The sequence below is a fragment of the Leucopleurus acutus genome, assembly GCF_964270905.1.
Source record: "Leucopleurus acutus genome assembly, chromosome: 15".
Taxonomy (NCBI): domain Eukaryota; kingdom Metazoa; phylum Chordata; class Mammalia; order Artiodactyla; family Delphinidae; genus Leucopleurus; species Leucopleurus acutus.
In genome coordinates this window covers 5340266-5362792 of record NC_139157.1, presented here as the reverse complement: position 1 = coordinate 5362792, position 22527 = coordinate 5340266, and the positions used below count along the sequence as shown (strand labels likewise).

Sequence of the window (22527 nt, the reverse complement as noted above, 5' to 3'; positions counted from 1 at the left end):
AATTTGTATTACCTCTGATGTAATATAGTATTTTTCTGTTCTATTCCATTTAAAAAATACTGGTTGTGACTAATACTATAGATTGAATGGATTGTGACCTGTGTGGTTTTAGGAAAACTGATGTTGACTCCTGCTATAATTTAGTTTTCAATAAAATTAAAAAAAAAAATCCAGCACTTTGCTGGGTGATGGAGTTACAAAGATGAATAAGGCATAGTCCAGTTTTTAAGGAGACATACAATGGAGTGGATAGAAATGAAATAAAAAACGCAGTACGGTGCTTATATTGCTGTGACAGAGGCATGCACAGGTTAAGATGGGAAGGGATCACATCATTTGCTAGCAGGAAAATGAAAATTTATTCCAGGTTCACATTGTATGATCTGATAATTCATCTTAATGTGAAATTTAAGTTCTCTTTTTTCCCCTGTAAATTCTAAAATGAATACAGTGAAGTTTACTTGAAAATAAGAGATATCTGAATTTTTGGTCTACAGACCAAGTTTGTAAAAGTAAATGTTAACTTTATAGATAATCTTTAAAAAAATCTAAATCTCACAAGTGAGTAGTATTGTCCTAAATACGACATGGTGACTAGCTTTAATGCCATTATTTGGGAAATATTTTTATTTCTTTTCTGACTTTTTTTCCTTTGAAGTTTATATTGTGACTTACTAAGACAGTAAAGTTAGATAGAAGTGTTATATAAACACATATATCTTTTAAAATTATCTTTGACCATTGGCTGTTTGCCCAGATAGTAAAAGTTAAGGTACAGTACAAACTGTGAACTTTTGAATGATAGGACAAAGGTGGATACTTAATTATCCAACACTGAAACATTATGTCTCTGTATTGGAATTTGGAAATATTCTGTATATTGACTTTTGTGGTTAACTGATTTGCTTGCAGTAACACTGAATGTGAAAATTAGGAAATTGGTTGCATTTTATCCTAAAAAAACTTAAAGCATGGCATTTCTATAGAATCTAATTTCATTTCTGTGGGTTACACAATTGTTACAGGTTTTTCCTGTGAGTGATAGGCTACTGCATCAGGTTGAGGAAGCTAATATCTGAGTGGATGTGGTGGTTGCCTTAGAATGATTTTGCTGTTAGCAGTGAAAAATGTTTTCCTTATAGTTCTTGTTCAGCAGGCCATGGAGTAAAGCACATTTTTATAATAAAGGTGATGAATTTAATCGCAAACTGGCAGCCAAATGGAAATTGCAGACCTTGATACTGGGAGAAAATTGCCAGTAAAGCAACTCTTGAGAGAACAAGCTTTAAATTTACCCACCCATTTCGACATTGAGGAGAACTTGGGGATCACAGGATATTTTGCTTGGTCTGTTTAGTTCAGATGAATAACACCTAAGTGTTCTATTTAAGAGTTAGAGATAGTTGGTTTAAAATTGCTTCTGCTTTGTACATAAAGCCTTTAACATATACATTTTTGTATTTTATTAAAATTCTAAAATACTGCTGCCTTTTTGTATTTCAGCACATTGGTATGCCTAATGAATTGAAATCCATTTACCACACTTAACGTTCATCTGCTGTGTAATTCATGTTTCTGCCACTTATATGATGGACTACAATCTTAAAGGATGCAGAATAATCTGGGTTTATAAGCAACATTGAATTGATAGAATATCTGTCATATAAACTATCAGTTTTTGCTGTTTTATATTTAAACAGTTTATATTATAAAATTTAAACAGAACAGTAGAATTTCTATTATGGGAAATCTGGACTTTGTCACTTTTTACTCTAAGTAACTAATGCTTGTTGTTGTTTATGAATAACTTAACCCTTGATCCAACATGCGGCATTTAGGGTGTTTAACCCTGAATCTTGGTTATATTGCTGCATGTATTTTGAGGTGTACTTTCCCCCCATGATATACGTATTTGTTAACAGATATGTGTCCAAGTTTAGAGAATTATTTGTGACTATTGGAAAGTGAGGCTTTTCGGAGGATGGTAAATGTTTAGAATGTAAAAAGACCAATGAAGGAGATAAAAATATTTCTTAGTATACTTACTGAAACTACTGGGTTCCAAAGGGAAATAAGGATTTCTTCTAGGAGGTTATCAGATTTTGTTTGGATATACAACCCTGATCTGATAGATTTTATTTTCTGGGCAGTATGGTACATTTTTAGAGTAGAGCTGTGACAAGTGTGTGTTCTCTTTAAGTATAGGATTATAGAAGTGTTTAGTTTTAAAATATGGGAATTGAAATTTGATGGTTGAGAAAGCAAGAATAGAAGGAAGAAAAAAGGCTTACAAATTAATTCTCTGTTTTTAGGAAACAGTTTATTGAGGTTGTGCACGTGAGAGTGAAGGTAAGAAATTAAGAAATAGGAGTATTAGTTTTTCTTATTAAAACAAGTACCAGCAGTTGTATCTTTGCCATTGAAAGTGGTTTCATTTAAATTACTTTTAAGTGCCAGATTGTAATAACATCCATATGAGAAGTAAGCTTCTATGTAATGTTGGAGATAAATTAGAACGTTTAGCCATCTCTGAAATTTGCAGAGTTTAAAGTAAATCAACTTCTTTATTCTTTTGTCAGTGATACGTGCTTGGTCATTTGGTTTATTTGGCTTAAGTAAGCTGTGGCAAGTTTAGAATTCAGAGATAGACCCTAAAGATAATATTCTTTATGCTCGACCTTTGTGAGGGAAGTGAAGTATAATCATTTTAACTGAGGCTCCTGGTCCAGTAAATTAGTATGTTGAAAGCTTTATTTTCAGTTTTAGAAAAAACTAAAATTTCACGCACTTAACATACAAGATGAAGTTAGAATAAGGCATATGGAATCTATATAAATTGTATACATACATAATATGTATGTTAATAGATTTCAACAATATTTAATATATTTTATATGATATGCTTAGTATTTGTATATGCACACATACAATGTATATAACTTATATATAACTTTAATGATATGTAAGTATTGTGCGTGTATGTGTTTGCATGCATGTGTATATATGTGTACACATCTGTATACATATAGTACTTCATTAAAACTGTACTGCTTTTCTTTAGTAGGCTGAGTATAATTAGTTGTTTATAGGCTGATACTGAATTCAGTTTCCATAGATATTGGTGGTGGTTTACTTTTTAAAAAGGGTTTTTTTGGTTTGTTTTAGTGATATGCTTCCATTCACATCCAAATTTATTATTGTGATAAAGGTGGCCACGATTTAGTTCAAGATTGTTTATGTCGGAGTCCGAAACACCTGATGCACCTAAGATTCTGAGTTCTGAAAGGGTTTTAGAATTACGTGTTTGAAAAGTCACATCACTGAATTAGCTCAAAATTACAGGATTGTCAGTGGAGCGAAGTAAGGGGAGTGTTCACAGTAATATTGCAGTTTCAAGGTGACAGTGTAAGATGTGATCCTTTTGTTTTGTTTGTTTTTGTTTAGATAACTATTTTAAGGTATTAAGTTGTAGTTACGTAAAGATATATTACAAGCCAGAATGTCTTCTCAACTTTCCTTCCCCCAAATGACTCATTTGAGGTTAAAATAATCTTAAAACTCCTGAAAAGTGGTTAAACCAAAACAGGTCAGATCCTGGAGCAAACACTTTAAAGAAGGTGTTGTGGGAAAGGTGCCAGAGAACATTTGCTCCAAGTATTTAAGAGTCATTTTTAATAAGCGGAGTGTACTGAGGGGTTTCTATTTGAGTAGTTTGTAAGGTTTTCTGGATTATATGTTTGAATATTTGAGGAAGAGCTTAGTAAAAATGAGTTGGAAAAATTAAGCTGTATCTTTATTACTTTCTGCCTCCTTTTGTCATTTATAGTGAATTTGTAAGGAGTCAATTGCAAACAGTATTTGGTAGGTGCCTTTTCTGAGTATCTTTTATGTCTATAGATTCTGCAAAAAGACTGATTATAGATTTTATGTAAGAGATATTCATCCGATCAGCAAATATTATCTTTCAGACCCACTTGTCAGTATACATAATTTTACAGAGTATATAATTTTACATCACAGTCATCGTTAGTGATGATGATATGGACATAACTAATGTATCAGGCGCACACTCGCTCTCTCCATTATCTTGTTTAATCTTTCTATCAATCCCGTGAGCTGGAAATAACTCCATTTTATAGATGAAGAAATGGAGGCTGACTGAGACACTATAATGGGTTTTTTTTTCCAAAGACTGCACTTTCAACAGTTTATTCTTTATCACAGATTATTATTTACAGTTTTTCAGTCACCTGTAAATTTCTTAAAAAGTAAAATTGTACCTAACTTGTGAACTGATAGTTTATGTTAGTTCTGGACAAAGACCTGGAGAGGCAAAGTTTTCTTTAAAGGTGTCTTCCGTTATATGCACAGTACATTAAATTAGCTACTGTAACCACCACTCTAAGGAAGGTGGTGGTGTGTTGACTGTGTAAATAGCTTGCTTGACTTGGAAGGGTCATTCTTTTCATAAGAGAAAAGATAGCACAGCATGTTCAGAATGTAGGAAGTATATTAAGTTTAATTCAAAACTTGTTCCATTTAATATTGACCTTCTGAAAGTGGGTTCACTTTTTCTTAAGTCTTGATACTCTGATGTCTTTCTGAAGGTTCCTGCTAATGCCCCCAGCCACCTATGAATTGGCCTGGCGTTGAACACTTTTATGGCCTTTTCCACTTAGCTGCTTTAAAAAAAAGTATACTGAGGGGTTCTAATGTACATCTTATCCTTTTCTTGCCTATGAAATTATCTGACTAAAGCTGGCAGATCTTGCTATACTTAGTCTTCCTAGGGGTTTGGTTTCAAACTACTATTAGGGAGGGCCTCTAATGACTGGATTTCACTCATTTTTCAGTGTGATAAGGTTAGTACAGTGTTGTTTGAAATAAGGTTGTTTTTTAGATTTTGGTGTTTAAATCAGTAATTTTCTACTTGTCTTTATCAAGGCAGTCTTTGGTGAAGACAGAACTTTGTTCTTAGAAATTCTGTTTGTTACGAACTTTCCACTGGGAAAAATACATAACCGTTTTCAAGGAACAAATACCCAGTTTGAATGGTAACCTGAATGTCTTCAAACCTTAGCATGGCTGCTCTAAAATATTTGAGAAGTTTTTGAGTAAATGAAGAAATACCTTGAGCAAGAAAAACAGAACCACTTGCCTGGATAATCATAGACATTACTAAAAATAGACGGGATTAGAAGTCAGAAAACTAAGGTCTGGAAAAAAATCCTTGAGTGGGACAGAAGAATATATTTTAAGCTTTTTTTCCCCATGTATCGGATCTATCAACATAATTATGTATCATAAGAGTGATAAATATATGTCTATGTTTTTCCATTTTTATTCTGCTTTTCTTCATCATAATTAAAGTGAGGGTTTATGTATCTAGAATCCAATTTTTCCCTAGCTTGGTCTTTTCCCACTATAGAACCAAATGAAACCATAGAGCTCTGGCTTACTCTTTAAAAATTGCTTTGTCTAGGGCTTCCCTGGTGGCGCAGTGGTTAAGAGTCCGCCTGCCGATGCAGGGGACACGGGTTCGTGCCCCTGTCCGGGAAGATCCCACATGCTGCGCGGCTGGGCCCGTGAGCCATGGCCGCTGAGCCTGCGCGTCCGGAGCCTGTGCTCCGCAACGGGAGAGGCCACAACAGTGAGAGGCTCGCGTACTGCAAAAAATAAAATTGCTTTGTTTAGTGTTCAGGCCCAGGTATTTATATCCCAGGACGCTCAGTCTCATCTGTCAATCACTTCTAGCACTCTGATCTATTTACATAGAAACCACTTCTTACTGCTAGAAGAATTATGATGGCAAGAACCATGTAGCTTACCAGTGTGTCCCTAGCACAGTGCCTGATACTGTAGAAAGATGGGTTGTTTTCAGTCAATAATAAGAGCTTTTTGAGCATCTGTTATGTGCCAGACACTACAGATATTTGTTAAGTGAAGTAATTTTTTCTGTATAACTCAGAAGCTTATTAGGTCTTGAGTTATCTTAGATGTGCTTGTAAATGAGAGTAGTCATAGACCGGCAGTCCCCAACCTTTTTTGGCACCAGGGACCGGTTTCATGGAAGACAGTTTTTCCACGGATGGGGCAGTGGTTCAGGTGGTAATGTGAGTGATGGGGAGCGACGGGGAGTGACAGATGAAGCTTCGCTCGCTTCCTTGCCTGCCGCTCACCTCCTGCTGTGCAGCTCGGTTCCTAACAGGCTTCGGATTGGCACCGGGGGTTGGGGACCCCTGTCATACACCTTAAACGATTTGTTGAAGGATATGCAGCTAGTCCCTGGCAGAGCTTAAATGAGAATCTCTTCTTTGACTTTCATTCTACTTTTAATTTGGGTTGTACCATTCTTTCTTTCCTTCGTTATTATTGTATATATATTATATATACAATAATATGTTTCCCTCTACGTTTCCCTCCTTTTTTCTTTATCCATATCTCCGATTTTTACCCTCTTCCCCATCTTTATTTCCTTTTCTGTCTGACTCTTAACTGTCTGCCATCACTGCTTTTCCCATCATCAGGACCACTTGTTCTCGTAGCAACCAAATTTAATTTTGGGAGTCGGAACAATAAAGTATGGAGTCAGACCTAGATTGGGATTCTGACTTTTTCACTTTCAAGTTATGTGATCTTTGGTGAAAGTACTTAATCCCCAAATTCCAGTCTTCTAACTATAAAGTGGTGATGAGAGTAGTACTTATCTGTAAGGAAATCCATCTAAGCAGACTGTAATAATGAAGTGCTGTCCTCCAAGGCGGACCTTGAAGGGAGACTCATACCTTGGAAAGAAGTTTGACCTCGTTCGTCTAATCTGAGTTTAAGAGATACTTCTCCTCCTCACTGATTGTGTGGTACCCTCCCCACCATCAGTCAACTCTGTTTCATTCCCAGGACTTGCCATTTTGTGAGATCAGGAGGAAAAAGTTTGGGGTGGGGGCAGTTAAGGAGTGATTTTGAATGTGTCAGTGTTACATGTTTAAAAGGCAGTTGGATACAGGTGTTTGGAGTTCAAGGAGAGGGTTCATCTGGAATGTCCTTAACCAGGGTTCTTGTTGGATGGCATTGGTAAAATTTTTATGATAGCGCTTTAGTTTCCATTACAATGAGTTAAAGTTTTATGACCTCAAAAAGACTGCTGTATTCTGCATTTTAAAAGCTCACATTAAAAATGCTTTCCAAGAATATTAAGTGATAATAGAATTGAGTCAGTAAAAATATGGTACGTGTAGTTCTGCCAGTAGCATATGTAACATTAGATTTTCTGAATCCAGTTCTTTGTAAAGTAAAACGGCTTTGGTTTAATTGAAGAGAATCGTATTGTTTACCATATTAAAATAATGTTTTCAATACCCATTATGTTGACATCTGAGGGTACTGTATATGCTGTTCTTGTTACAGAGATGGAAGTTTTATTCTTTCCTAATTTCAGTTTTGATACTTGCTATAAAAGGACCTTTTTGAACGTGTGTGTAGTAGATTTTTTTTTATTATGCCTTAAAAAACTCTCCTTAACTTTTTCATAGTGTGAAAGATTTCTCTTGTATATGGGCTGCTGTAACACCTGTGAATGTCATTTGACGTTCATTTGCTTTAGTTCGTGGAATTAAGGTAATGTGCAGATGAACATGCTGCATGATTACAGATTTTAGGCTTTTCCTACATTGAGCTTAGATGGAGTTTGGAATACAATTAAAAAGGATAATTAAAAATCAAAGAAATTAATTGTTACCTAGGAAAAGCAATTCACCTCTCCCCCTTACACAGACATAATTCCTTCAGAATTTGGGGGTGTTCTGTTTCATTTTCACTTTGGTTTACCAAGTTCCTTTTAAACCCCCCGGGGATTTGAAGTTTGAAGAGGATAAAATACATAGGGACAGACCCCTTCTCACCTCCCCAAATACAACTGTGTAGAGCCTGGTCACACAAGGATTTGGTGCTTTACAAGAGTGTCATTTAAACTGAGTCCTGGTGCCCAGCAGTTTAAGACATTTTGGAATGTGTAATTCTGACAAGAGTAGGGCGGTCTGTTATCATTTGGTCATTGAGTTTATATTAGCCCTTTTTTTGTGGGGTATTGAAACAGAGTGGGCACAGACTGGGATTCTCTGAAGCAACAGGAGGGTGCACTCCTAATTGATAAAATTTTAGAGCTGCAAGAAACTATGCATGTGATCTGGTCTAACCTCATTTCACAGAGGAGGAGACAGACCCATAGGGTTAAGTTCAGAGCCGCACAGCTAAATCTTGCAGAGAATCAAGTAAAATCCAGGTTGTATAAACTCAAGGCTGGTGCTTTTTTCCCTACTGCATGTAGTTCTTAGAAAGATTCCCTTTCTACACAGAAAGGTCATTGTTTATGGATTGTAGTGTTTTTCCTTGTTCTTAAGGAAGATATAAAAGTGCATGTGTTTTTTAAGCAGTACCTGTTAAAGAAAATTAAAGAGATTGTTGAAAATTTTTTTATTATTTTAAATTAAAGATTATTTTGAATGATTTTGACATCCTCAGTTTAATTGCTAAGCAGGCATTTTCTTTTTATTTTTTTTAAACACTAGAAAAGTAAGACATTTGCATGGCTTTCATTCTCTCCCACAACTATCCCCCTACTCCATTAGAATAAGTAACTCTGAAGGCTAAAGCAAACACTTCTGGTTTTTGTTTTTTTAAATGAATTTAGACTTACAGAGAAATTGAAAAAGTAGTGCCGAGGTTAATGTTAACAACTCATCTGATTAGGAAATTAACATTGATTCAGTATTATTTACTCACTTGCCTATATCTATTCAGATTTCACTAGTGTTTCTACAAACATAGTTTTCCTGGTTCAGGATCCAATCCAAAATCCCACATTGCGTTTAGTGGTGATGTCTCTTTAGTTTCCTCCAGTCTGTGGCAGTGTCGCATTCTTTCATCATACTTTTCTTGACACTTTTGAAGATAACTGGTAGTTGTTGCATAGTGTAGAACATTCTTCAGTTTGGGTTTGTCTGATGTTTTCTCAGTATTAGATTGAGGTTAGGCGTTTTGGCAAGAAAACCACAGAAGTGCTGTTGGACCCTTCTCAGTGCATCATACCAGAGTACATGTCTTATTATTCTTAATATTAACTATCACGTGGTTAAGGTGGTATCTGCCAGCTTTTCTACTGTACAGTATTTTTTTCCTTTGTAATTAATAAATATCTTATGGGAAGATACTCTGAAACTGTACAGATATTCTGTTTCTCTTCATACTTTCGAATGGTTCTTAGCTTGCAGTAATTATTACTCTGGTGGTTTTCTAATGATGATTTTATTTATCCATTTTTCCTTCTATATTTATTTATTGGAATTCTACAAGGAAAGTCTGTCTTTTCTCATATGTATTTATTCAATTATATCATAGTCTCATGGATTATAATCCATTACTGTCATCGTATTGTAAGTAAAAGCTTCTTAAAAATGTATTTTTGAAAAGTTAATACATTGAGATGATTAAAAATTCAAAGGCCTGTTAGGAGCCTATATGGTGAAAAATCTCTTCCACTCCTATAACCTGGTTACCCATTTTTATTCTTCCAGAGATATTAAAAGGGTTGGGAAAAGAGTCGTTAGTAAAAGTTGCTAGATTCTCAAGTGTTACTTTTTAGCTGGATTCTGGTGATATCTACCGTTTTACCGTTACATATTCTTCAGATACACATTGACAGATATGTCTTAACCAGATTTCTTAACCTTCAGATTTAAATTTTAATACAGCAGGTATTATATAGAGATAAGGACTGGTTTCCCCTGAGTATTCTAAAAAATTAAATGACCAGAAGGCAACATTTTATTAAATAATACTTGATACATAATATGTAAAGCTAACCAGGTTTAAAAGTAACCTCCAAACAAAATCCAATTTAAATGAGAAAGGATGCCTATTTCAATTAAATAATTAATTTTTATTCACCTAAAAAAAATGCTTTCCTCCACTCTGTTCTGTTTTTTCTAATAGCCTATTTTGCCATCTTTAGGAACCAAGGCCTAGATTTCTTCCCCCAAACTGCTTTCTGTTAGCATGGAGTGAAAGAGGAGGGCTGCAAAGACTTTTTTGGTAGTCACTAGTAACAGTACTGGACTGTACTTGTTACAGCATGACTAGCAATAAACCAAAAGTTGGATTGTTCCACTTTTTTTTAAATTTAATTTTTATTGGAGTATAGTTGCTTTACAATGTTGTGTTAGTTTCTGCTGTACAGCAAAATGAATTAGTTACATATATACATATATCCCCTCTTCTTTTGATTTCCTTCCCATTTAGGTCACCACAGTGTGTTAAGTAGAGTTCTCTGTGCTATACAGCATGTTCTCATTAGTTATCTATTTTATACATAGTATCAATAGTGTATATGTGTCAATCCTAATCCCCAATCCCCCCCACCCCCTGTTGGTATCCGTACATTTGTTCTCTGCCTCTGTGTCTCTGTTTCTGCTTTGCAAATGAGATCATCTATACCATTTTTCTAGATTCCACGTGTATGTGTTAACATACGATACTTGTTTTTCTCTTTCTGACTCTTCACTCTGTATGACACTCTCTAGGTCCATCCACATACCTACAAATGACCCAGTTTCGTTCCTCTCTATGGCTGAGTAATATTCCATTGTATATATGTACCACATCTTCTTTATCCATTCCTCTGTTGATGGACATTTAGGTTGCTTCCATGTCCTGGCTATTGTAAATACTGCTGCGGTGAACATTGGGGTGCATGTGTCTTTTTGAATTATGGTTTTCTCTGGGTATATGCCCAGTAGTGGGGTTGCTGGGTCAAATTGTTCCACTTTCTTATTTTCCATCTCTAATTACCATCTCTTAAAGTGAGTTTCAAGGACTTCTTATTCCAGAATTCCTTTATGAAACCCTAAATGAAAGCTGGTTGCACTAGCTATGACCTTGGACAAATTCTTTACTCTCTGAACATTTCCTTCCTTCCTGCCTTCCTTCTTTTTGTAAAATGGATATTATATACTACCTCACATTCTGTGAGGATCACATGAAAATTCATATACAGTATTTTTAGCATGGTGGAGGTCCTCATTTAAAAAAAATAATTAGATAGGTCTTTGTAGTTTGTTTTTAGACCTGAGAGTGAGTGATTTAGCCTTCATTATAGTTTTATATGGGGAATCCAATATTATATTCTGCATTTTGACTTAGAATTCTTTCTACCATCCTAATGAGGATAACTTAATTAATTTTCTAAGTGTTATTATTGTAAAAAAAAATTTATTTCGTAATGTGAAAGCTAAACTGTCCTTGTAAATCCATCTCCCAGAGATGATTACTCTTAATAGTTGTTACATCCTTTTTTTTTGACTTCTCTGTGTCTATCTAAAAATTCACATAGTATAAGTTAGATCACATAATAGACATTCTTTTCTGTAACCTTTGAAAGAGCCTTTCCACGGAAGTGCAGCTACTATTAAATACCTTTCATGTTACAAAACTGCTGCTGAGAACAGTCTTGGAACTAGGATGGACTATATCATATTTTTTATGTGAAATGTACCAACAACTTTGAAAAAAATGTTAATTTTGGCAGTTTAAAGGAGGGCTGTTGAATTTAATTTTGTAGTTTTTCTTTTTGTGCTTATAGTCCTAAAATACAAAACGCAGTTTAACTGGAAAAAAAAAAAAGATCCTGTGTAGAGAATTGGCAGTAGCTTGATTTTTTTTTTTTTTTTCTTGCGAGTTTCAGTGTAGTTGCCTCAAAATTAAATCAGATTTCTTTGGTCAAGTAAGCAAAATATATTCCATTAAATAGTGCATATTCTCTAGTAACCTGCTTTTTAATTTATTGTTTTCTGTACCTTGTGGATGTGGCTTTTAAAAATGAGCACAATGAAGTTATATTATTCTGTGGGTTTTGCTCAGCTCAAAATATCTTTAAAACTTTCCCTGTATTTAGTAAACCCTGAGTTAGAGGTTCTTTTTTCAGAAGAGATCTTTGTTGCCCCTAAGTACATAAGGGCACATAACAGCCACCTCTTTGTATAGTAGCAGTTGTCCTTTGGTTATGAGTAGACTTAATAGTATTGCTATAAGATGTAATGAATTTCATGTAAATAGAGACTGGTGATTTGTTAATTAAGACCTAAAACAACTAAAATCTTACTTTGCTTTTTGTGTTAGTATACCAGGTTAGCGTTCAGTAAGAGATGGCCTGCAGATAGTGAGGAAATAATAGATCCCATTGAAATTCATTTAGAATGATGAAAGCTGTCATTTTAACTTTGTTTATAAAATGTATACTGTGTACATCAAAGCATATGTACATATTTATAAAGAGTTGGCTCTTTACTGAACAAATTAATGGAAAATGTTAAATTAAAAAAACGAGGCATTTATGGTCAAATGACACTGTAACCTTTTCACTTCTTCCTGTATTTTAGCTCCAGCTGTATTACAATGATAAGGTAATTTTTTTGATGAATTTAAATGTAAAGCTCGAAGAAAAGCCAGATAGATGCCCAAATAAAATGTATATGTCTATCATATCCGCATAGCTGGTTGAGCAGTTGGAATTAGCTACCACAACACTGAGTGTAAGGTGTGGTTTGCATGAAATTTTCTTCAGTGTTTTGAAAAGCCATCTTTTAATTTGCATTGTTACAAATTCTGAAAATAATTCTTTCATGCATTTTTTTTAATATTACTTGTGTATCATTAGGTTTTTTTTGTTTACTACTGAGCTGGTAAATATTTTTTATATTTTATTTCCTAATTTTTATTTTCTTGGTTTTAATTTGTTGAAAAATTCTAAACCAGAAAGTAAAATAGGGCTATATTTTATTCTTTATCTAGCCTTCCAACTTTGCAGCATTAAATTTATACACAGCCATTTATCTATCTTCTGAAATGACTACTTAATTTTTTAAGTTAGATTTCTCAGCCTGTATTTTTCTGTTCTCCAGTATTTCCTCATGTTGTCCTAATTCTGACATTGTACTCTTCCACAGAGTGGTTGGTCTATTAGTTAATCTAATAGTTCAGATTTTAAACGAATGTGCAAAATTTTAAGGTGGCAGAGGATGGGCTGCACATACAATATAGTTCAGATATAGTAAAAGTGGTGGTAATGAAAAAGCTAAAAACCAAAGTGAGTTAAAGCTTATGAAACATAAGAATGAATTTAAAACAAACTTTTAGTTACATCCATAGTTAGGTGAATTAAGGGAAAAGACTTAAGGCTGTTGATGTAATATTAATAGGTTTCATAAAACAGAACTGTGCAATGATTGTTTTCCCTCTTAGGAGCAGAATTTACTGACTGATAATTGAGCTTTAGTTTGGAAAAGGAAAAAAGTCAAGATAATTAAAGCAGAGAAGTATGAGGAGACAAAGTAGCATAACCAAAGCAAATTTTCAGACCTAGACAAAAATGGTTTTCAGGGTATTGAAATTTGAAAAAAATGTGATCACTGAATATCAATTCAAGAAAACGTGGAAAATGAGAGGAGCCTGAATGCTGGAAAGGTTAATACTCTCAGAAGCTGAAAAGCTTACATTCTCAACTTGATGGCACAACTTGTAGATTCCAGAAGTGATTATTTCCTGTTTAACTCTGGTGGATCCAGAGGAAGGTTCCAGTTCTAGTGTAGCTTGAGATGTCATCAAATAGTTGATACGGTATGCTTGAATTTTATTATCCAGGTTAGAGAAACGTGTGTGCTATGAAATTGCAGTTAGTTGGATCCTTGACTCACAGAATAGTCATCCCTAAAGAATGTCAACTGATAGATTCACATCAGTCTGAAGGTATTAGTCTAGTAGAAAACAACCATGAAAAGAATTTTAATTTTCCACTGGAAGTATGGAATGGTGGAAGGTTGGCCTACTACCTCTACCATGTCAGCAGTGCACTGTGCTCATCAGAGAAGTAAGGGGATATTCTTAAACGTGCAGTGGAAGTGGAGTGTTTGGGACCGGAGGTAGGCAGCCTCAGTCTGCATACTCATAGGTGGTCAGGGAAGGATGTGTGTGCTACAGGGTTTTCCATTTTAAGAGAGACATAGACAAATGGATTATGTCTAAGTGAGTGGGAGGGTATAAAACTATGTCATATAGTTTAGAGAAGAGGACACTTAGATTACAGAACTTTTCAAGTATTTGTAGGACTGTCTCATGAAGGAGGCATTTAACCTCTTTGATGAGCTTTGCAGTGTTGAGAGGGGGTGAGTGGGAGAAATTTCAGGGAAGGTAAAATTCAGTAAAATTTGTAACGTTTGAGAACAGTTCAGAGATGTCTAAAACAAATTGTGTTGATATTGGGGATATTTTGGGGTTATTGTAATAGGAATTTGTCACTATGTGATTAAGCAAATGGTTCTGAACTTGTAGTTCTCTGAACCACTGCTGTAGTTTGATGAAGGTAGTGTGGAGATGGGGACATTAGAGCATTATCATGTAATGTTTGATGCAACAAAAGAATATGTAAAACATACTAGTTTTGAAGCGCTCCTATGTTTCATAAACACACACCTGTGAGCCCCCACTCATGAAGGAATTGAGAGCATTGCGCGTGCCCATGCCTGTGACAGGTTTCTGTAATATTTTGGCTAGGATAACGTTAACAAAAGCTCTGATTGCCAGGCCTTAAAGAATGAAAAGCTTTGGAGACAAAACTTTCAAAAAACATTGGAGTTATGGGGAAAACAATAAATGAGTCTTTGCCTCCTAAGGTTGGAAACCAGTGGATTCAGTGAAGTCATTCAGTAAGCAACCTTCAATCATATGAGGTTCAGGCACAGGGAGGGTAAATAGGAGACTTGTCTGAAATCACACAATTACTGTTAGAACTGTAATCAGAACTTGTCCTGACTTTAGTGTCGTAAGTAACGTGCCAGGAAGTGCTAACGATTTGTTGGCTAGAAAGATGCTGTTGATAAAAGTAGTACTCAGCTGGTTAGAGTTTACAGTGAAAATTGTAAATTCCTTGAGAACTCAAACTGTCTTAGTCACCTTTTCATTCCCATCAGTACTGTCTTGTATGTAATTTGTTTTCTGTTACTAAATTGAGTGATATCTTAGAGACTGAAAGAAACACGGTAGAAGGATTTTTAAATTTTAAGTGGAATATATAATTACATTGTAATTTTACTTCACATACTCCTGTCATTAGAAAACAGGTCAGAGTTCCTGTCCTCTTGACTTTAATACCCTATCTGTGGCAGAGTTGATGATGCCTGCTTTCACATCTCTAATCCATACCTCTTACTGTTCTTCTGCCTTAGAGTAGCTAAGCTCATTCCTCTCTTCATTCACCCATCCATCTGTCCAATTTACTGAGTATTAGTTGAGGACCCACTGTATTCCAGGCACTATTGTAAGAGCTGGGGATACAGCAGGTAACAGAATTTCATGGAACTCTAAGCTACTAAGTAATCACAAAAATGTTTAGAGAAATACCACTTAAGTGGTAAATGTATCTTTTCTTCCATTATATCATCTAATGGGTTATATGAAGTTGTTGGGTTTTGTATATTATTATTATTATTTTTTTTTGCGGTACACGGGCCTCTCACTGTTGTGGCCTCTCCTGCTGCGGAGCACAGGCTCCAGACGTGCAGGCCCAGCGGCCATGGCTCACGGGCCCAGTTGCTCCATGGCATGTGGGATCCTCCTGGACTGGGACACGAACCCGTGTCCCCTGCCTCGGCAGGCGGACTCCCAACCACTGCACCACCAGGGAAGCCCTGTATATTATTTTTAAATCTAGTCATCTTACCTGAATTTTCTTATTTATAATGGATTTTCTTGGTTTTTCTAAGTTTGATAACTTTGTTTACCTGAAAATCATTTTTTCCTCTTCAACCTACTGTATTACTATGTTTAAAGATTTTTTTAAAATATTGAATTATTCTTGCATTCATGCTGTAAATTCCACTTTGTCTTGGTGCATTATTCTTTTAATGTGCTGATGGTGGAGCTTGTTCACTTAGGATATTTGCATCTCTGTCTACAAGCAAATTTTATCTGTGGTTTTCTTTTATGCTATTGTCAGGTTTTTATATGAGTGTTATTAACTTCATAATAAGAATTGGGCAGTTTTTGAGGAGGAAATTTTAATGTAATAAACTAATGTTGAAAGTGCCTTTACATAGAGACCTTGACTAAAGGATATATGTGCAATTTTAATTAGATTAAATTTTTCTACTGCCCTCTGGTTAACTACTTGCTGTAATTACTTAATTATGTAAACAATCATTTATATTTAAATTGTAGGTCATTGGAAATTTGATTTGAGAATTGCTGTCATATGCTAATTTAAGATAAACACTAATTTGATACTGGACATCTTTGAGAAAGATTTTATTATGAGAGTAGAAGTATAAAAAAGAACTTAAAGAATCAACTCTTGTCCTTATAATGTAGTTAAATACAAGGTACCTTCTTTTGATTTTTTTAAAAAAAAGAGTTCACTTGCTATACAGAGATAAACATTTGGTAAACTTTGACAAGCAAATTGTTAGTTAGGAGATAAGATTCGTTATAACATGAGTATTGCCATCACTGAAGCAGAAAATGTAGTGCAGTATTTTCATTGACAGTCTTTATAACTGGGTGAGAACACCTTTGATCATGCCTTTTTACTGCAGTGGATTTTATTTAACTGAAAGTGATTTAGATAACTAGTTAAGAAAATTAAAGTGTGAAATTTGATAGTTCCTTAACAGCGATAAATTGAATTCTGTGTTTGGAAGGCATACAAATACAACTTAAGTGGTAAATGTATCTTTTCTTCCATATGAAATTACTGGTTTTTGTATATTTATATATTCTTTAACCTAGTCATCTTACCTGAATTTTATTTATAATTAAATCTTTTGGAATTTTATTATTTGTTTATTTTAAAAATTAATTAATTCATTCATTTTTGGGCTGCATTGGGTCTTCGTTGCTGCATGCAGGCTTTTCTGTAGTTGCGGCCAGCGGGGACTACTCTTCGTTGTGGTTCACAGACTTCTTGTTGCAGTGGCTTCTCTTGTTGCAGAGCACGGGCTCTAGGCGCACGGGCTTCAGTAGTTGTGGCACGCGGGCTCAGTACTTGTGGCTCGTGGACTCTAGAGCGCAGGCTCAGTAGTTGTGGCACATGGGCTTAGTTGCTCCACGGCATGTGGGATCTTCCTGGACCAGGGATCAAATCCGTGTCCCCTGCATTGGCAGGCGGATTCTTAGCCACTACGCCACCAGGGAAACCTGGAATTTTGTTTTTAAATACTAATGGACACAAGCTTTTTCCCCAAGGAGGACGTAATCCATAACATGGAGAGACGGTTACAGATGCATTCAGCTAAATTAATAATGACAACCCTTATTAGACAGTGTATTCCTTTGGGCAAGGGCCTATCCTCTAGCACATCGTGGAAGCTTAATAAAGAACTCTTGAAGAATTAATTGATATCTTTGTATAGGACTTGATCAATTAAGATAGATTTCTCATAATTTTTTTTTTAGAAGTGATATTCATACCTGGGAACTGTCAAAATTGTTTTAAAAGGTCATTGACTTTAGGTATCTCTGCTTTCATTAACTCATAGTTTGATCTCCATACCATCTTTTCCTCAAAACTTCTGGATCACCAATGGCTTAGTGGTCACATCCTAGGTACCCTCTTTTGCTCTTTACCTTACGGTACTTTTGTGGTATTTGACACTGTTGATCACCCTGTCCTTGAATCTGTCGTTTTTAGCTTCTTTGATGCTTCTCTTCCCTGGTTCTCCTGTCTACCTCCATTTCTTCTTATTTTGAATCTTCTTTTCCTCATCCCTTAAATGGTGCTTTTCCTATAGGGTCATTCAGTTCTTCCTTCTCCGTATACCCCCTCTAAGACATCTCTTCTATTCCTATAGCTTTAACCTATACATTTGGGTATCAGACTCAGACTTCTGCTGAACTTAAATTTTGTGTATCTCTTGGACATCTCTGTTTGGATATTCCAAAGATACCTAAAATATCTAAGGAAGTGGTCTGGTTTAAATCTCATTCAGATAGGTTAGTTCTGAAGTATAAAGGAAGCCTTGGTATTAGTTTTGTCTTATAGGCATTCTTAGGATAGTTATTTGGCTGAAGCTATCATTTGGAATGACTGGGTTTTTTTAGGTATGGAGAAATTAGGTAAAATAACTGGTCTGTAACATAGTGAATAAAAGCTTGGGCTCTGAAGTTATTTTGGGGACTTCCCTGGCGGTCTAGTGGTTAAGACTCGGTGCTTCCAATGAAGTTATTTTTAATAAAATATGTTATTTGGTATAAATTTGATTTCTGGTAGAAATTAATTAAGACTGTAGTTCTGTTAAATGTAGACTTAATCCAGAGAATGACAGACTAGGTCAACAGCTCTTCTTTGAGTTTTAACACTTTATCAGTGAAATCCTCCCCTACCCTCTTATTATTATTTTTTTTTCCTGGGCTAGTAAGAATATTTTTTTGTCTAACACATTTAAAATTTTTACTTTTAACAGAAATTAGCAGAGTACGGAAAGACATGTACAATGACACATTAAATGGCAGTACAGAGAAAAGGAGTGCAGAATTGCCTGATGCTGTGGGACCTATTGTTCAGTTACAAGAGAAACTTTATGTGCCTGTAAAAGAATACCCAGATGTAAGTATATTTTGTTTATATTCAATGTTTTTTTCCTGCTTCACATACTTTGGGAAGAGATATATCTGATGGTAAATACTTAAGCATTGTCAGCTGCTTTTAAAAAAAATTTCATGTGAGGGACTAGAGGCATGAATACTTGGTGTGGATAATTTAATAAAAATTTTTTTTAAAAAATATGTTTTTATTTGAATGCTGCTGTGTCACTTTGGAAGTCTAGAACCAAGTAAAGACTTGGTTCTAGATTTCAAATTGAGGCAGGAATTATGGAAAGAGCTTTGGCCTGAATGTCAGAGAGCATCAGGTACAACTTTGTGCTTGTCTTTGATCTGACCTCAGCGAAGCTGTGTCATCCTTTCAGTAAAATGAGAGGCTAGACTTTATGACAGCTAAGGTTCCTTGCAGTGCTAAAATTTTTATCATAACCACTATTTATAATATTTTTTTCATCTTAGTTCCTTGTTCAGCTATTCTCCGCGTATCTTGTTGCAGATAGCCTCCTTATACTAAACAATTAATTTATAAAAGGCTCCAACTCTTTGCCTTTTGTTACAAAGCCCTACATGATATGGTCTTTTTTATTTCTGACCTCATCTTAAATGATTTTCCCTCTTCCTCTACATACTGCAGTTAAATTGTCTGTTAAGAATAAGTTAAGTGTGTTCCCAGCCCAGGTACCTTTTTGTTTGCTGTGCATTGATCTTAACCGGCTGGCTTCTTCTTGTCATTAAGTTTTTAGCTTAAGTGTCACTTCAGAGAGGACTCCTGACCATTTTATCTAAAAGCAATCTGGTTACTCATTATTTCACTTAAGTCTCTTTATTTCTCTGCAACAGCACTTATTATTTGGTATTTTTCTTTTTTATTTTCTTATCTCTCCACAGCACAATATAAGGTACTTAAAACAAGAACCTGTTTTTGTTATTTACTGCTATATTCCCAGTGCACATAATATTGGCACATAATAGGTATCCAGTACCTACTGAATGTATAAAGGCAAATTGATGGCTTTTTGCTGTGTTTCAGAGGACTTTTCTGAAAGGAAATACAAGAAGGGGTTGGTATTGTAAGGTCAAAAATGTGATGTGTACTCTAAGTTGCATTGATTGTATGGATAGTATTATAGTTTGGAGATGGGAAGTAAATGGGGAAGTAAATGGGGAAAAAGATGGGAGTTAATGGGGAAAAAGTGTTGCTATTTCACAAGATGCGTTTCTAATATAGTTTTCTTACAAGCTAATACATTTACTCTTTCTTTTAGTAAGTATTTTTGATGGCAAATATGTAAACAGTTCTGGATAACATAGGCAGAGAAAGAGTTTGTTGGAAGATAATTGGGTGTGGTACAGAGTGTTAAAGGAATAGCTGGAGAGCAAAGCTTCATATAAGACAGGAACCAGGGCAGTTCTGAGAGTCTCAGCAGTGGGAGTTTAGACCTTCCCTGTTGAGAGCCTTGCTCTTAACATAATTTGGCATCAGTGCCTCTCAGATGTTATCTTCAAACTTCAGATTCTTAGGAGAGAGAATGTATTTTGGACCAGTGTGCCACGAGTAAGGCCTGGGGTTAACTGACATAACCTAGACGTGACCACCCTGGACCTATTCTGGGTATTGGATGATTCCTTGGTGTGGTAAATTGTGATTTGGGCAGCTGTCCCAATTGGAGTCTACTACTTTTTGGTGTTTCATATCTCCTAAAAGATACCAGCCTTCTCATCTGCTTGTTTGAACTCTAAAGGATAAGGATTCAGCACAAGCCATTAACATAGAATAGGTAAGAGCATGAGACTGTGTTAGAGAATATAACCTTAATCTGCCTGGTCCCCATTCTTTAAAAAAAAAATGCTATTCAGGGAATGATGTTTATATTGCATTACTTAAAAGACACATGTTCTGTATAATCCTCTAAGTCAGAAGAGATGTCTTTTATATTGTGGGTCCAGGGGGAGGCACCTTTTTACTCTATTCCTGTCCTTCTTCCACCAGTTGAGATTCACTGTCATGGTCAACTACAGTTGTTGACACGTGTGTTGGAGCGAAACAGTGTCTACTTCAGTGGTTGTCAAAATGTGGTCCCAGGACTATAGTATCCACACCTCCTAGGAACTTGTAAAATGTTCAAGCCCCACCTCAGACTAGATGAGTCAGCAGCTCTGGGGCTAAAGCCCAGCAGTCTGCCTTCCAAGCCCTGTAGATGATATTGATGCGTGCTAAAGTTTGAGAAGCACTGCTGTCGTTTGTTTACGTTGTCATCATAAGCTGGGCTAACAGGTAATCACGTAGGGTCCTTTTACCAGGCATTGTTTCAGAAGGCAGGTGGGGGTGGTGAACTGAATGTCTCTGCTCTTATGGAGCAGGCATTGCAATAGCAGAGACAGACAATAAACAAATAAATATTTTCTTTAGGATCAGTCAGTGCTGTGGGAGAAAAGGTGGAGTAAGCAGATAAACAGTAGCTATGTGTTTATAGTCAAGGAATCTCTTATAAGATGAAGGGAATGCAGAGACATGAATGGAGTGATGGGGAGGAAGAAAATTCCAGGCAGAGTGGTCAGCAGTGCAGTGATTCTGAGGCATGAGCATGCTTGGGAAGTGTAGTAAGATGCGAGGTTAGAAAGTTAGCAGAGGGGCCCTATCCTCAAGGGGCTGTGGGTCCCGGTAGGGATTTCTGATATTGTTGAGTGAAATGGAAAGCCAGGGAGTGCTGTGGGCTCAGTTGGGTTTTAATAGATTCATTCTGGCTTCTGTGTGGAGAAAGGCTGTGGGTGATGGTGACAGCAGGGAGACCAGCTAGGGGGCAGAGGAGAAACTTGAATAAGCGGACTTAGAAATGCTTGGATCCTTCATAATTGATGACTTGGAGCCAACAGAATTTGCTGGTAGTTTGGATAATGGGGTGTGAGGGAAAATTAGGAATAGCTCAGAGGTTTCGATTGATTGGAGTAACAGAATCACCAGTTCTTGAGCTATGAAAGACTGAGGGAAGAGCAGGTTTGGGGGTGGGGCTTAGGTTCTGATTTAGAGGTGTTGAGCTTGAAGTCAGACATCCAGATGTGGGCATGTCAGATAGGCAGGTGGGTATATGAGTTGTGGATGATTCTTGGCACCCAAAAGTGTCTTATTTTATCAAAGCTTTTTAAATGAGAAATTTAGTTATTCATAGGAGAGAAACAGGTATAAAGCCATTTTGGTCCTCCAGATCATTTTTTTAATACCTTGATTTTAAATTTCTGTTAAAAGAATTTGGCAAAATTGGGATCCGCATATAGTTTTTCTTTGAGGTTATCGATACATACCAAATGAATAGTAACTGTTTTGTAGTCTGTATTAGGAACTGTATCTCATCTTTAAAAAAAAAATTAAATAATGTTAAAATAAAACAAGGGCGTGTGTTGTGTGTCTGATTTTGGCAGTATGGAAAAGATTTTATTTCAGAATTATGAATTAGATATTGGCCACGATGAAACAAATATGCATTTTTATTACTCCCGTTTTTCTCAGTATGTCTTAGAGATCATTACGCATGCTTCTCTCTCACCTCCCCCTTTTGTATGTAGGCTCGATTTTGTGAGTGAATTCATCCTATTTGACTCAAAAATGCTTTATTAAAGCTTCAAAGGGGCAGTGTAGCACAGTGGGCAAAAGTAGGGACTCAGACTCCTGGCTGGCTCTGCTGCTTGTATTGTGACTTTGGGCAAGTCTGATCCTTAGTTTCCTCATCTCTGTAATGGACATAGTCTCTCACAGGCTTATGAGGGGTTATAAGTGAGTTAATACATGTAAAGCACTTGGAAAATGCCATTATGCTGTGTAAGTATTACCAGAATGTAAGCTCCATGACGGTGGGGATTCTTCCCTTTTTTGTATTCTCACTGCCTAGGATA

The 22527-nt window shown here is 35.8% G+C and overlaps 1 protein-coding gene across 7 annotated transcripts in view; it reads left to right on the top strand.

Moving 5' to 3' along the window:
• Nucleotides 1–22527, top strand: part of QKI (QKI, KH domain containing RNA binding) — a 144218-nt gene that overhangs the window by 17965 nt on the left and 103726 nt on the right. For all 7 annotated transcript variants that reach the window (XR_014326783.1, XM_082855511.1, XM_082855508.1 and 4 more), the window contains exon 2: nucleotides 18501–18643. Coding sequence is in view for 6 of the 7 variants with exons in the window: in XM_082855508.1 (XP_082711634.1) it covers nucleotides 18501–18643 (143 nt within the window). In the remaining variant the exon portion in view is untranslated. The remainder of the gene's footprint in view (nucleotides 1–18500; nucleotides 18644–22527) is intronic.